The sequence below is a fragment of the Gopherus flavomarginatus genome, chromosome 9, assembly GCF_025201925.1.
Source record: "Gopherus flavomarginatus isolate rGopFla2 chromosome 9, rGopFla2.mat.asm, whole genome shotgun sequence".
Lineage (NCBI taxonomy): Eukaryota > Metazoa > Chordata > Testudines > Testudinidae > Gopherus > Gopherus flavomarginatus.
In genome coordinates this window covers 9,076,961-9,092,828 of record NC_066625.1, presented here as the reverse complement: position 1 = coordinate 9,092,828, position 15,868 = coordinate 9,076,961, and the positions used below count along the sequence as shown (strand labels likewise).

General features: G+C 49.6%; 1 protein-coding gene across 1 annotated transcript; it reads left to right on the top strand.

Moving 5' to 3' along the window:
• Positions 1–462: 462 nt before the first annotated feature.
• On the top strand, positions 463–1,578 carry LOC127057641 (urotensin-2 receptor-like). Its single transcript, XM_050966582.1, has one exon. It carries the CDS (start codon positions 463–465, stop codon positions 1,576–1,578), a length of 1,116 nt encoding a protein of 371 aa, XP_050822539.1.
• The last annotated feature ends 14,290 nt before the right edge of the window (positions 1,579–15,868 follow it).

Here is a 15,868-nt window from a genome sequence, read left to right as displayed (position 1 = left end):
GGAAGGACAATAGCTTGGACAGGCAGCTGCACCAGGATTATTTCCAGCAGAGTGATCGCTTCCCCATCTACCTGCCAGCCACAGCTTTAATATACATTAGGAGATTTAGCCTTTGGACTTGAAGACAGCTGTCTGCAGGTAACTGACTCCTATCTTCACTTCCATCTGTGGTCCTTGAAGGCTGTTGTCTTCAGGGTGAAATAACATACAGTCGAGGGAGAGCAGGGATTGGTTTTTATTTATTTATTTATTTTTAAGAGGCTGTAAATTTGTGAGCACCGGCAAAAAATCAGAATGATGCTGTTATAGTGACAGGGACCTTTGTGTCTAACGCAGCCCTGTCTACTCAGCTGCATGGAATTTGTCTGCACGTCTGACGACAGCTTCTCAATGCGACACCTTCACAGTTAAGTGCATCTATTATTATGCTCTGGGGCTGGAAAAATCCATAACTGCAGAGAGATGGAGCTGGGTCAATGCACTTCAGTGCCCTGCCACCCTAAGAATGCCACAGATCACACCAATGCCACCTTTGAAGTCCTCACTGACACCAGTGATGTCTTGGTCACCTACTTCCTGGGGAGCATCCTGGCCGTAATGTGCCTGGTGGGCATAGTTGGCAACATCTACACGTTGGTGGTCGTGAACCTCTCCATGACATTCACTGGCTCGATGTACATTTATATCGTCAACCTGGCACTGGCGGATCTCCTGTACCTGTCAACCATCCCCTTTGTGGTCTGCACGTATTCCGTGAAGGACTGGTACTTTGGAGATGTGGGTTGCAGGATCCTGTTCAGCCTGGACCTCCTCACCATGCACACCAGCATCTTCATCCTCACCATTATGAGCACCGAAAGGTACCTAGCCATAGTCAAGCCATTAGACACTATTGGGAGATCCAGACACTACCAGAGGACTGTCACATGCCTGGTGTGGATGGTGTCCTTTCTTCTTGCCCTCCCAACTATGATCCTCATAGACCTCAGGACGAGTGACCAGGGCGGAGTGACCAAGCGCATGTGTCACCCCACTTGGCAGATGGAGACCTACAAAGTGTACCTCACCATCCTTTTTAACACCTGCATCCTGGCCCCTGGGCTTGTCATCTGCTACTTATACATTAAGTTGGCCAGGACATACTGGAGATCTCAGACTGCTGTTTTCACCACCAGGGAAATGAACCAGTGCCCCAAGCAGAAAGTCCTGTACATGATATTCAGCATCATCCTCACCTACTGGGCTTGTTTCATACCCTTCTGGCTCTGGCAGCTGGTCATCATCTACTACAAGCAGCCAGGGAACCTCACCAACACCACCATGGTCTACATCAATTTCATCGTCACCTGTCTGGCCTACAGCAACAGCTGCATTAACCCTTTCCTTTACACGCTGCTCTCCAAGAATTACAAAGAGTATCTGAGGAGTCGTCAGAAGAACTGCATCCACCTCTCCAAGATAAAGCCCAAGAGGCATTCCTCGAGGCAGTCCATATTCTCTGGAAGCCACGCATACACGGAATCCATAGCCATCGCTCAGCTCACAGGGCTCGCTAACGAGGATGTCTGCACTCTGTGAAAGGTGAGTAGGTATGAGGGGGAAGGGAGCTATTTAAGGATCCATGCTCCTTGGTTTTATTTACATGTTTGGTACCACCTGCGTGGCACAGCTGCATCAGAAGTTACATTCAATGCAACACACTAGGTATAAGCAACATATTCCCCTCTGGTAGCCAATCCACATAGAAGATAAGAGTCTACTACAGCTACCAGCTAACCAAGTTACTCATTGAAAACCATGGTAGAAGCCCAGGCTTTGGAGCCGAAAGTCCTGGGTTTTAGCCATGTTGCCCCCCACATGGTGCGGGTAGGTCATTACCCATGTAGAAGATCATTACAGTAGCAGCTCTGGTCTAAACTATGTTCACATAACTCTCATTTCAAGTTGGTGTGGCAGGGGAAAGGAGGCTACGTGGCACAAGCACCATGCCTCGGTTTTCTGGCATCCAGCACCAGACAAAGGCTTTAAGAATCGCTTAATACTTGGCAGTCACTGCTTCTCCACACTGAGAGAGCCCTTAAATCTAATGTAACTGAATGGAAAACACAGATGCTGCTGCCCCCCCCAACCAGTTCATTTCATTTGTGTTTGCATTTTAACCAACATCTTTCCCTTGAAGAGCCCAGTTTGTTGTTAGAGCTGATACGATGTTGTTAAACAATGACATGTCACGACAATAAAGAGGTAAAACAATAGCTCCCAGCTAAGGGAGGCAGAATCTCTGACCATTGGAAAAACCAGGTCCCAGCCTGTGTCTTTTGGGGGAGTATCTCAGATTATAATTAAAACCTAGTCTCACAGTGCCCACTGAAGTTCCATTGAAAATTAGATTTACTAGTAAAACGATCTCCAGGCAAAAAGCAGGGTTCTGAACTGAATTGATCCTTTCAGTTCTGTGCCATCCTGCTTTCGGGATTGTTTTGGACGCGCTGCTTTTGACAGCTATCGAACGACTGCTAAATCCAGACCCAGACGGCTGTAACCTTCCATGGTCACACCCACACAACAGACGTTAACTTTCAAGGACAGAGTAAACTCTACTCTGCATTTTAGTGCCCTGGTGGATCTGACAGGTTGGACGTGATTCTAAGGCAGTGCCGCCCAGAGGATTATGGGGGCTGGGGCAAAGCAATTTCGAGGGCTACTTCCATAAGAAAAAGTTGCAATACTACAGAATGCTATATTCTCATGGGGGCCCCTAAGGGCACAGGGCAAATTGCCCCACTTGCCCCCCCTTCTGGGCAGCCCCGTTCTAAGGCCTGGCCTACGTTACAACAGCTTACAGTTTCCCGTCATTGCTACCACTGCTGTACGGGTCTGTCAGTGGAAGGGCTCTGGTCTAGGCAGGCTGACAGTATTTTAAACACCACATGGACTAAGCCTGCTCCAAGCAGGTCTCCACAACAGTGGCAGCTGGGAGTCTGTCCACACGGATGCTTTCCCAGGCGCTATGACTGGTGGGACTTTGCTGTGGGTAGCAATGGTGGGAAATGTGGGGGAAGTCAGTCTAATGCAGGCATGGTCTACGTGGCTTTTTCACAAGCAGAAACATGGTCTCCCTAGGCCACAGGGGGTCTTGAAAGGCCTGGCCTAGATTAGGGAATTTTAGAGACAAATTGTTTTTTCTTGCTAACACCCGCCCAGCTCCAGTGTGCGTTCATTAACATATTCCACCAATTGTCCTTCTGGCTGAGCCGGCCTGGAGGCAGCCCCTCTGGAGGCCCAGAAGCATGCCTCTGTGCTGGCCAGATGGTGCTCCCTAGCAAAATGACTGGCCAAGTATTATTTTATCAACTACAGGTGGTTAATAACCTAGTAAAAGCATCCTGATCGGTTAATAACTTAGATTGGTTAAGAATTAAAATCACATAGTGTGTTAATATCTGCTGCAAAGAGCCACAGATGTATTAAAAAGCCACTTGCAGCTCCCAAACCTCAGTCTGACTATCAGTGTTATTGTGTCCTCTTCCCTCTCTCTAGGGTCCGTGGGGAAGAGCAGTGTCCCTATCAACTCACCCCCCAGGTGGTCTTCTGTCGCTGGGTTCTCCTTGGGACACAGAGGCTGAGGAGGAACAACGGTGCCAAACCTTCTGCCGTCACTCGCACCCCATACACCTGTCCCTTTTCGACTGGTTCCTGCCCCAACGGTGATGGTTCTGAGCTGTTGCCATCTAACCCAGTGTCTGCGCTGCTTCTGCTATTAGATGCCCATCAGCACCTGCCACTTGGGCACCATCATGAAATTAAATGAACGCCATTAACATTGTCCCTAGGCAGGCAACGGATTGACTCTGCTGTAGGCTACCCCTGCCAGCCGACTGACACAGCACCTGATGGTAACACCCTGGGACGGAGAAGCTGGATGGACAATGGTGCATCTCGAACTGTACCCAACAGGTGACCACGCTCAGCAGAGAAGATTAAGCCCTGGGACCTCACTGCAGGTTGTCACCACTGTGACGGGGTGTGTGGGGAGAATATGCAGGTGGATGAAGGACTGTGCTGTCGGTGGACTCCAGGGAACTCCTCTCCCAACAGAAGGGCCAAAGTTAAAACGCCGGACGAGCCCAGGAGGTGGGTGGGTGACTTGCTGCAGGCTGCAGTGAGGATGCAACAAGGCTACCTGAACTCCGCTCCCCTGCGACATCAGAGTGAGGAACGGCTCTGGCACAGCCTGCCCAGCTCTGCTGTGTTCCTCTCCCCCCACGCACAGTGTGGCACAAGGCGGGCACTCAAGCCCATTGCTTTCTAACCCCCCTATCCCGCACCTGACGTTGCATTTTTATTATTGGGTGCAAAGGTTTCATTAGTAAAATAAAAATTTGCTGGAAGAGGAGGAGGCACTTTTCTCCGCACCTAGGGGCAGCTCTCAGTTGGGCCAGAGCTGAAAGCAGGTCCCTTTAAATGGTGTGGGTGGGGCAAGTTTACGAGGCTTGGCCCAGAGGGGAGCTCTGGGGTTGGGGAGGGGGCGTGAGCCTTGAGCCGTGTAGGCACTGCCAGGAAATGGGACAAGGAGGGTCCCACTCAGAGGCAGATTGAGATCTCCTGGGGCCCTGGGACGGAGCAATGTGGGGGCCCGGGCCCTGGCACTGGAACTGTGGTCCAACCCGGCCCCGCCCACGGCCCCACCCCATTCCACCCCTTCCTCCAAGACCCTGCCCCTGTTCCACCCATGGCCCTGCCCCATTCTGCCCCGAGACCAGAGATGCTGTGCCCCTGCTGCAACCTTGGGGCTGTGGTGGGAAGCAAGAGCTCCTGTAGCCCCAGGGTTGTGGTTGAGAGAGGGTTTTCTGGGGTTCCCAAATTGGCTGGGGCCCCTGGGGCACTGGTCACACTTTAGAAATGGGGAAATTGAACCTACGACTCAAGATATACATCCGCCAATCCCTCCCTCCCAAGGGGGCTGGCCAGGCCCAGAGGTCCTAGGTTGGAAGCCATACTCCAGCCACTGTTCTACGGGAGACAGGAGTTCTCAGGGTCACTGGGAGTGGGAATTCATCACCGTATTTAATGGGCTCTGTATACAAAACGCAGGGGGCCCAGCCCTGCAGTCCTTGCTCAGGCAAAACTGCCAGTGCTGTCACCTGCCACACACAGGCTCAGACCCATTCCCCTCACACAGGAACAAGTTCCCAGAGTCACTGCCATGCAGGGGGGCCATGAGTCACAGACAAATGTGGAACATGATCACCGTCTTTCAGGGGCAGGCTGGTGGGGGGATCCAGAGATTGGGGAGTGGCTCTGGAGTCTTTCATCAGTGGGTCAGTGGCCCAGATCTAATCCAGGCCAGGAGGGCTCTAAAGTAGCTACCACTTTATTGCTATCTCAAGCGTGTTTGGAAGTGTCAGTCCCGTCCCTAGCAGACACCTGCCCACATCACAAACACACACCAGGCAGCTGCCCAAGGGTTACGTTGGCTTTGGAGACCAATTCCCTACCTGCTCTCAGACCTGGGCTGCATTAGCAAAGCACCGTGGGTTGCCCTGCTGCGGCCCAGGCTGTCTCCATCCTGTTCAGACAGCATGTGGCTGCAGGACTGCCAATCTGGCCCCTTTCACCCACGCTGAGTTACATTTCTACAGCCCTGCATGGGAGACTCTGCCATGGAGAAAATGGCCCATACCAGTCCCGACCCAAATGCTGGTGGTTCCCTCCCCCCAAGCAGGTGTGACAGATCAGGGCTACAATCTGCAGAACAAAGACGAGAAAGATCCCAGCCTGGCACTCAAACCAAGATGAGCGCACATGGAGATTTCTGTAGAACAAGGTCAGGTCACCAGGGCCAGAGTCTGAGATAACAGTTTCCACCAAACCCTCTGTGACGCAGGATGCTGGTGATCGATGCTGGTTTCGCTGGACCCTCACCAGGGAAGCCTTTTCACCAGCTAAAATAGGTAACGCTCCTCTGCTCAGCAAGGAGTGACACATGCACCATGTGAACCAGGCATCTGCCCTGCAGCAACCCCCACTCGCTGAGCCCAGGGGTTGTGTTCTTAAAGTGCCTACAGGACTCAGGAGCCTGCGTCCCACTTTCAAAAGGCATTTATGTACTCAGGAGCCTAAGTGAAGGAGATGCTTTTAAAGCTCCTAAGTCACTTTTAAATAGGGAGCGCAGCCTCCTAATTCACTTGGGTGATTTACATTTTTTTACCCCAGTTCCCAAGTATACAGAGCCCAGGACACGTCTAGGAGGCTCAGACACTGAACCCACAGGCCCTTTTCATGTTGTTTTGAATTCTTTACAGCCAGAGACGTGTCCACACTGACTGATGGACCATCTATTCCATCAACGCCTATGCTCGATCAGGGCAACAACGTACAAACAGAAAGGAAGGCTCGGTCCCTGCCCCATGAGCTCACAGCACACGCAGCCACAGGGGTGGGGGGCAGATGTCACGAGAACCTCCCCTCGGACAATACGCTAGCATTGCTCATCCAGCCTCTCTGCCAGGCAGCAATGGGCAGCGGTTACAGTCTACCACCAAACTGGAAGGACGAATGCAGGGAGTGGGGAATCTCTCACTCATGTGCTTGGGTGGCCCGTAGGTCCATAGTGTCTGAGCACCACAAGATTTTGAATCTATTTGTCCTTACACACGCCCCGGAGGCTGGGCAGGGCTCCTAGTTGAGGCATAGAGTTCGAATGACTTGTGCAAGGTCACACAGTCCGAGGGGAGCAAGGAATCAAACCTGGACCTCCTGAATCCCAGGATGGCACCCTAACCACCGGACCGTCTCCTCGATTCTGGAGACAGCTAAGTCCCATCCCCTGCTGGAGACGGTTCTTGCACTGCCTCACAACAGGAGAGTCATTTCTACTGCCTTTTACATGCACCAGCTGGTGGGTAAATACATAAATAAGAAATCCCCCGTCAGAGATTCACAGATTCTAAGGCGGGACAGGACCACTAGGATCTAGTCTGACCTCCTGTATGGAGCAGCTGTGGAACTACCCCAAGGTAATTCCTAGAGCATAGTCTAGACAAACATCCAGTCTTGATATAAAAATAGTCAGTGATGGAAAATCCACCATGAGCCTTGGGAAATTGCTCCAATGGCTAATTACCCTCAGTCAAAAATTTACGCCTCATTTCCAGACAGCATTTATCTAGCTTCAACTTCCAGCCATTTGGATCATGCTCTACCTTTTTCTGCTAGATTGAGGAGCCCATTATTAAATATTTGTGCCCCTTGTAGGGACTTACAAACTGTACTCAAGGTACCCATTTGCTTTCTCTTTGTTAAGCCATAGATTGAGCACCTTGCGTCTCACAAGGAGGTGGTTTTCTAATCCTTTGATCGTTCTCGTGGTTTGTCTCTGAACCCGTATTATCATTTATCAACATCCTCCTTGATCTGTTGGCATCAGAACTGGACACAGTATGACAGCAGTGGTCCTACTCATGCCAGATACAGAGATAAAATAACCTCTCTGCTCCTACTTGAGATTCCCACATGAAATGCCCAGGAAAGGTCTTCACCCCCCTGAGCCTGCGTAGACACTTCAGAGGACCCTCGCTGGTCATCGTGCTGTGCTACCCGGAATAAAACATATCCCGCCAAAGCCCCTCATATAGTTCTCTTCGCCCATCTGGCTGCTTCCCTAAGTTTGGAGGGGGGGGGGGAGAGAGAGAGAGAGAGAATGCGCACGAGAGAGCGCGCGCGCCAGGGTTTGTCTATACAACAAAGTTAAGTCGATTTAAGTTAGGGCGACCTACATCCACTGCAGTAATTAAATTGGCCATTCGTGTCCACCCTACCCTCCTCCTGCGGGTGGTGCGCATGCTCACCAGGCATGCTTGCTCCTTAAGTGGGGCACTGTGGGGGGCTGACAGCCCAAGCGGTCTGCCCCGGGGTGGTGGGGTCCCAACTGTCAAAGGCAGCAACAGGCCATATAAGCAACACCCCATTGTATACACAGACACTGGGTTGACCCAACAGCTGTGTCTCTTGCAGAGGTGGAGTTATTAAGGAGATGCAGTGGGTGACTTACACGTGCAGGAGCAGCAACATAGTGTGGACACTTACAGAGTTAGGTCGACGTAAGCGCCGTAATGTAGACCAGGCCCGAGTGAATAGATGCCGCAACCCTCATCTCTGGGCAGATATGCACCCCTGGGACACAGGTTGCCACAAACTAAAGAGCAATCTCTCTGTGGGAGCACCTCAGTGACCCGGTGGGTGCTGCCAATGCTAATCAGGTCCAGTTCCCTTGGGGCTGGCCAGGAAGGGGTGAGGTGGTGAGTGGATGAGTGTGAGTCTGAGTGGACCGTCCAGTCACTTTAGGGCTTTTATTTCTTTAGCCCTTAACGAAAATGCAGCCAGCTGGAGAGATGGTTCTGTTTCCTCCACTGTTGAGCCATGATCCCACCAGCCCCCACTTCTCTCCAGGGCCAGTGGCTGCAGAGCTTCGCAGCTGGGGACTGGCCGAGGTGAGCACACCCGCCCTTGGGTTTATCAGCGGTTTTGTGGTACACTATACTGTCCTCCACTGCAAGGCAAGGGGCTCTGACTCATGCACTCCCCTACAACCTGCAATCTGGAACCCCACATGGAATTATCCCAATGTCGGAAAAGATTAGTGAGTCTAACTTGAATCTATTGCACTCGAATCCTTGTGGAGCGCCAGGGGCTGAGGCTGCTTAACTGCCTTTTTAAAAATTGTTAAAGACTTTCCTTTCCCTTCCCCAACCCCCAGAGCTGTAAGGTCGCAGACAACACGCAAAGGAAGTGAATTGAAACTGACGCACCTGCCAGGCTGCCTGATCTGAAGCTGCCCCATTGCAACCATCACCTCCTGTCAGAGCAAAGCACATGGCAGAGGCAACGCCAATACGTCTGCCCTGGAGAGATGTGCTTTGCTGGGCAAACTTTGGGAAGATGACACGAGGAGGAGGAGAAAGACACCAACAACAGTTAATTCTCCTTGGAGAGGTTCAGATAGTAAGAGGAACCTGGGCTGGAGGGCTCAGGCTAGCTTCTTGCATACCATGCAGGAAACCACATCTCAGTGAATGCACTGCTAATGGCGTCTTCCATGCCAGGATCCCTAAAGCACTTTACAAAGAGTGGCCCCTTTGGGCTGGGGCGGTGTCATGTCATACCCTTGCGTGACAGCAGTGAAGTATTATCCCCATTTTACAGATGAAGGCACAGGTTGATTAAGTGCCCATGCAGGGAAATCTTTAGTAGAGCAGGGAATTGAACCCAGGACTCCTTAATTCCCAGCTACAAGACAGCACTTCTCCTTAGCAGCACTCAGTCAGCTGTAAGCTTGGTGACCAAAGGGCAGGAAGCAGCTCATCCATTTAACTAAAGTTGCTCTGGTTGCATTGATTTGCCATGACACTTGGAAGCCAAAATCAGCCTCCTCATTGATTTTAGTCCACACCACAGAGGACTGTCCCAATTTAATATCTAGGCATTTCATTAAGGTGCCCCTTCCTCCCTCTTCGGGCGCATCACGCAGTAAGCGGCAACGAGGCCCAGAGCCCGCTCCACAGACTCGAGTTCACATTCTGGCACTAAAAATAGTTGTGCAGACTAGGTAGGGGGGTGGGCTCCAGCCTGAATCAGGGTGTCTACACTGCTCTTTTTAGCGCCGTGGCGCAAGCTTGGGTCTGTCGAGCCGGGCTCTGAGCCTCGCTGCCGCAGGCTATGTAGACGCACCTTCCAGATCAGTAACAAAGACGTACAATCAGAACGAACCCCACGCTGGTCCCTGCGGTGCTCAGGAGGCAACAGCCCTGCTCAATGCACTGCGAGCCACAGCTATCCTAGCGCTTCAGATCCGAGGCCACAGGCCAAGTTTTGTGTGTAACAAGCCCTGATTGGATCTTTAAGTAGGATTCTGAGGCTGTATCTGAGGCTTTCCTGAGATCCCAATCTGCCGCACCGCCTGCGGGCCCTTCTGTAATCCTTCGGAACAAAAAAACCAATCAGGTTTGTCTGGCTGGATTTATTCTCTCTAAACCCCTGGGAGTGCCTCTTTAAGCTCCTGTTTCCTTAGTGATTTCCCACTGCCCCCGCCCCCTTACCTTTGTTCAGAATGGTCCGTCCATGCTCAGTTTTTACATCAGCCCTTTAAAACCCTGTTATTACCTTGCTGCTCGGCTGCAGCAGCATTGCGCTCGGCGGAGGAGGCCTTTGATTCCTGTGTGCTGAGCAGAAAGCCAGTTGCCCTCACACAGTGCACAATCAGTGCTCCACTGGGCTGTAGCTGCACACACAAGTACAGTGGCCTTTTAGGCCCATCCTGCCCAAAATCTCTCTCAGGATTGCTACAAGCTTGGAAACTCAGAACACTTTCTCTCACCTAGATGCATACGATCAGCACGAGACATAAGCAATCTTGTCAAAATCACACTGCAATGTTTGTGTCCAGCCACAACTGGTTGAGAAGGACCTAGAGCAGTGGTGGATCTGCTCCTCCCTACAAACCCTCGCACTAGAGCTGGAGGACATTTAGGGCACAGGCAGGGACCCACAGGCGCTGCCAACAAGATCTCTGATTGAGAGCACACTAGACTGAATTACAGCTTCCCAAAGGGAGGATCCGGCAGTGCCACTGGGGAAGCACCAATCTCCTTTCAGGACAGGCACAAGAAGTCAAGGGGGAAATGGGAGAGAGGTGCTAAACTGCTTGATCGTTTTGAATCAAGGCTCAGCAAGGAGCGGATTCTGGATAATGAAGACCCAGCGTGTCCATTCTTCAAGCAGCAGCATTGCTGGGTTTTTGAGCCCCAGCTAGTGGTGAGATAGCCTGGTGTCAAAACAAAGGAAAAGGGGTGGGGGAAGAAATGCTGTCCAGGGTGCTGAAAGGGATGCACCAGAGTGATTTGTGAAGGTGGCTGTTATCCTCTTGTTGCAGATGGGGAAACCAAGGCACAGAAAAGTTAAACCACTTGCCCAATGCCACTGAGCAAATTAGTGGCCGAGCCAGTTTGCTCTAGTCTCAGCCTCCTGCCCGAACCCCTAGCCCACAAGGCAGGATGAACTGGGCACACTGGGTAGGGTTATACTATCGCATTCCTGACTTTTTGCACCTTCCCTCTTGAATTCTCATGCACACAGTCATTCTCGCCTTTCCTCTCCTGGGACCTTGGAAGTCAGGATGGCCTCACTTCTGGATCCTCCCCATCCTTGACACTGCCTGCTCTGGCCAGGGGCTACCACCTTAGGCCAGTCTCGGGGGCATTAAGCACAGAAAGGAAAGGAGCTGCTTGGTTTCCACATGCAATACACACACAGCTCTCCCAGGCATTCTAGTGCCCCTCCCCTATGCCTTCCCCAGTTTGTCTTTTGCACACTCCTCCAGACCCTGCCTCCTTTTCCTTCTTTCACAATGTCCCTCACATATGATGGCTACACATCTCCCCCCTTGCTTTCTCATTTCCCCTCCCTTCTTATCCTCCTTCCCCTCTAATTTACATTGGCCCTCCCTGTCCCCCTCCCACACAGTTCTGCTAAACTTTCTGGCCCTGATATCTCCTCAGGCTGAAGCACATAGCATACCTGGTGTTCAGTGGACAAGCTAACTGTAAAGGCACCGGGTCCAGCAAACGCCACATGGATGCGCATCAAACTGACGCTCTCAATGAACAACAACATGTAATTATTAGGAAGATCGTCCTCTTGAAAGTGGTTATTTAACGGCCTTTTCTTCATGTCATGGCCAATTAAGTCATAAATTAGTCCTCAGGAGGAGCCTGTCCCACTGGGGTCAGCTGCTGCAGTAGAATTAGCTGAATCCTTGGCAGCCCTTCAAGAGAGGGGGAAATAAATCGGTAATTGGAATTGAATAAAGACTGTTGGCTTCTTCCTCGGGCAGACTTGGATCACTTCAAGAACCATTCATACCTCACAGCTGCTACAGTCATGTTCTTTTCCTGCAGTGAGCGGGCGTGAGCCTGCACTCTGGATCCAAACACCTTCCAACCTGGCAACCTGATCTGAGCATCCTCAGGCTTGGAGGAGCTGAGCTGTGCGGCATGGATCTACAACTAAAGATTGGGGCCGTTATCTCCATGACCCACAGAAAACGTGCTATCAACATTTGCACCGAAGGTCCCTTGAGCGATCATGTTGCTGCAAAACAAAAGAAAACAGATGTCAAAATACTTTAGTAAGATGAAGTTAGGCACAGGTACATGTTCCCACACAGCTCCTTTCCCCCGCCAAACCCGCTGAGCTCCTGAGCACGCCTCAGGACCCCTTCATGCCCTCTCCCACCCACTCCATAGCTTCTATTCCGAAAGCAGCAGAAAGTTCAGAAAACAATTTCTCCCCATACATACATACCTCTGCTCGTATGCGGTGGGGGTCAACCAGTGGAGGTCTCTGCCATGGCAGCAGATTGTTGTGGGCTGACAATTTTTGATGCCAAAAGCACAGCAATCATTAAGCTAACCTAATAATCCCAGTCAGGAGGTGAGCAGAACCAAATAGGATGGCAGCCAGGCCCTAGGAAGGTTTCAAAACCTTTATTTCCAGGGACACAGGGCCTAACTTGTGTAGTTTGGCCTCTTACAGAGCTGCTTCTGTTTTTCAGACACATGTTAACACACACTATCTGAAGTGCCCTCCTAGCCAACAACAGCGCACATCAGTGCTAACTCTAGGAGTTTTGGATCAGGTATTTTCAGAGATTAAGGCCAAAAGGTACCATTGTAATAATCTAGTTGGACCTGCTACATAGTACAGGCCATAGAATTTCACCCAGGGATCCCTGTATCAAGCCTGTAACTTCTGGCTGAGCTGAAGCATATCTTTTAGACAGACACACACACTGGATTTAGAGAAGTCAAGTGATGGAGAATCCATCAAATCCCTAGGTAAGTTGTTCCAATGGTTAATTCCCCTTCCTTAAAAATCTGCACCTCATTTCTAGTCTGAATTTGTCTGGCTTCGGCTTCCAGACACTGGATCTTGTTGTGCTAGATTAAAGAACTGTAAGAAATTTTTCTTTTTGTAGGTACTTACAGATTGTGATAATTGCCTTCTTAACCTTCTCTTTGATAAATCTTCATCTTTCTAAATAGATTGAACTTCTTTAGCTTTTCACTCAATGGCAAGTTTTCCAGGCCTCGAATCACTGTTATAGCTCATTTCTGAACACTTGCAACATGTGGACACCAGGATGGGACATTGTATTCCAGTAATAGTCTCAACTAATGGCTCAACAGTGGTAATAACTCCCTACTTCTACTTGATACTTCCAAGGATTGCATTTGTTCTCTTAGCCATCACACTGCACTGGGAGTTCATGTTCAGTTCGTTTTCAACTATTATCTCCAAGTCCTTTTGAATCACTGCTTTCCAAAATACAAACCTTCATCCTAGAAGTGGGACCTATGTCTTTGTTTCCTAGATGTGTGACTTGCCTTCAGCTGTATTAATACACATGATCAAGCAAGCCCTTCACATGCAAGTCAGATTACTCTAGAACTGATCTGTCCTTTATCACACCATCAATTTCAGCATCTGCAAACTTTATCAACGTTTTTTTCTTCCAGACCATTGACAAATGTCTTACATAGCATTGAGCCAAGAACTTATGGACTGAAGGAGAGTCCATCTTTTCCCTTCCTTCCTCTTCCCCATCCTTCTATAGCTTATTTTGATCATTTTCTTCTCTCCTCTTCTTGTGGCTGAATGTCTTAAGGATCAAAGAGCCCAATTCATTTCTCTCTCACCAGCTTTACACTGCTGTAGCTTCCATTGGACTCAATGGAATTTACTCATTTTCCCCACAGGGAATGGAGACTCAGACCCTAAGAATGTCTTTCAGCATTAGGCAGAAAACTGGGGCAGCCTCAACTGGCCATCATGAAAGTTCACCTAATTAATTGCTTCCCCTGTTTGTTCAGTCATCTGATCAAAATGTCCCTATGTTATCCCCTGGCACACTTGATTTTTCTTGAAGGCATAATCTCATTTCAGACATGGCTTCAGCCACGCCTCTTCTCCACAGCCATGCTCAGTCTTCTCCCTGGGGACTTGACCCTTAGAGAGGAGGTGGTAAAAGGAATGAAGACCGGCAGCCTACTCAGCAGCAGGGCTGAGCCCTTATTCTCAGCACACAAAAGGGAAGATTAGTGGTTGAACAGATTCAGCAAGGGGATCCTGGAAGTGTTCAATTTCTTCCTATCATCTTATGTAATTGTGATGAAACCTGGCACAAGTGGGGTAAATGTAACCATGACTGACTTCCCATAATTTCGCTCTCTCCTTATCAAAAATTTCTTCAAGGGCATCTGCCTGTAAAAGAAAAAAAAAGACATGGTCTTCAGCTCCCAATAGATAGGCCCTGGCCTGCAAAGGCAGCTGGTTCTGTTTAAATGAATCTTTCACCATCAATTAGAAGGCTTTGACAGTGTTAGCAGCTGGGGGGTACATTTTGTCCTGACTCCTGTTTTAACAGCACAGAGTGGCTGCTAACCAGTTTCAAATCTTTAGTAGATGCCAGTCCCTGAAAAGATTTAACCTTTTACCCAAGTAGCATGACCAGCAATTCACTAGGCAGTTCGATATAAACTTCAAGAGGTCTAATTTGTTGTGTAATTAAGTATGAACCTTCAATGATTCTACCGCTACTGCCACAACCAGTTGCTTTCCCAGAAACCTTTGGTGGTAAGTCTGAAGGTGTCCATACTCATCACTACAGCATCCATTTGCATGGGGCAAGATTGACACCAATGACTAGTAAATTAATTTCAAGTGCCCTGTTTAGGTTTGTCGTTATTCCAAGCTCAGACAAACCAGGTTTTTTTTTTTTGTTTGTTTGTTTTTATTTAAAAGTTAGTTCCCCTGTGACCTGGGCCAGCTCCCCTATGGACAACACAACCCCCAAGAAATACTTCAAGCTGGTTTTACTCTTTGTAGCTAAAACAAGCCAGGATTTGCAAAGGAACTTGAGTTAGACACCCAAATCCTACTGAATTTTCCTAAGAATGAGACACCGGATTCCCTCAGGTTCCTTTAAACATTCCAGCCACAATGTGTAGCCAGGAGAAACTCTTTAAGGTAGCAGCCTGTGTTCTGGATGCCTAGCTAATTTTCCAAAGAGCCCTATACCTGGAGACCAGCAACTCAGTTTGGTTTCCAATCCCAACTCCTTGTGACTGCTGTTCACATGTCTCCCTGCAAACCTCTTGTAAACCAGTGCTGCCAGATGAATGGAAGAAAACTGACGCAAGCAGGGCTGAGAGAAGACATCCTAGACAAGCATTTTTTTGGACAATCCACATAGCAAATAACTGTCAGCCAATGAAAATCTAGAGAGACTAAGCAGTATCACTAGTTGCCAGATTAACCCTCCCCTTCCTAGTCATACCATAATTAGCAACCCACAACCATGAATACCTGGAAAAGCCACCCAAAATATGGCTCTATTGTTGGGTGAACATCCCTAACTAGGTTCCACTAGCTAAGAAACCACCACCACGACCTTGGCACCTCTCTGCTCAAAACTGCAAGCCAAACTCCCCATTTAATCCCTGGGACCAGGGGACGGAGCTACTCAGGGCATGCTGCCGCAGCTCCATCAGCAGCAGAGACAAGCCCCAGCATCTCTCCTGGAAGAAGTAAATCTTGCAGCAAGGGTTAGCAGAGAAGCAGCAACACGTTTGACGGTGCTCTGATGTCGCCAGCGTGTTTCTGAACTGCTTCTGGCCTAGCAACGAGAGACGTGACTGTAGGGCGTCTGAGGGCAGGGAGAGTGAAAGGGGTAATAAATTAGAGATGTAAATAACAACATGTAAAAATAACGGTGTAACCGATCAAAATTCTATTGATGACACGGTTAAAC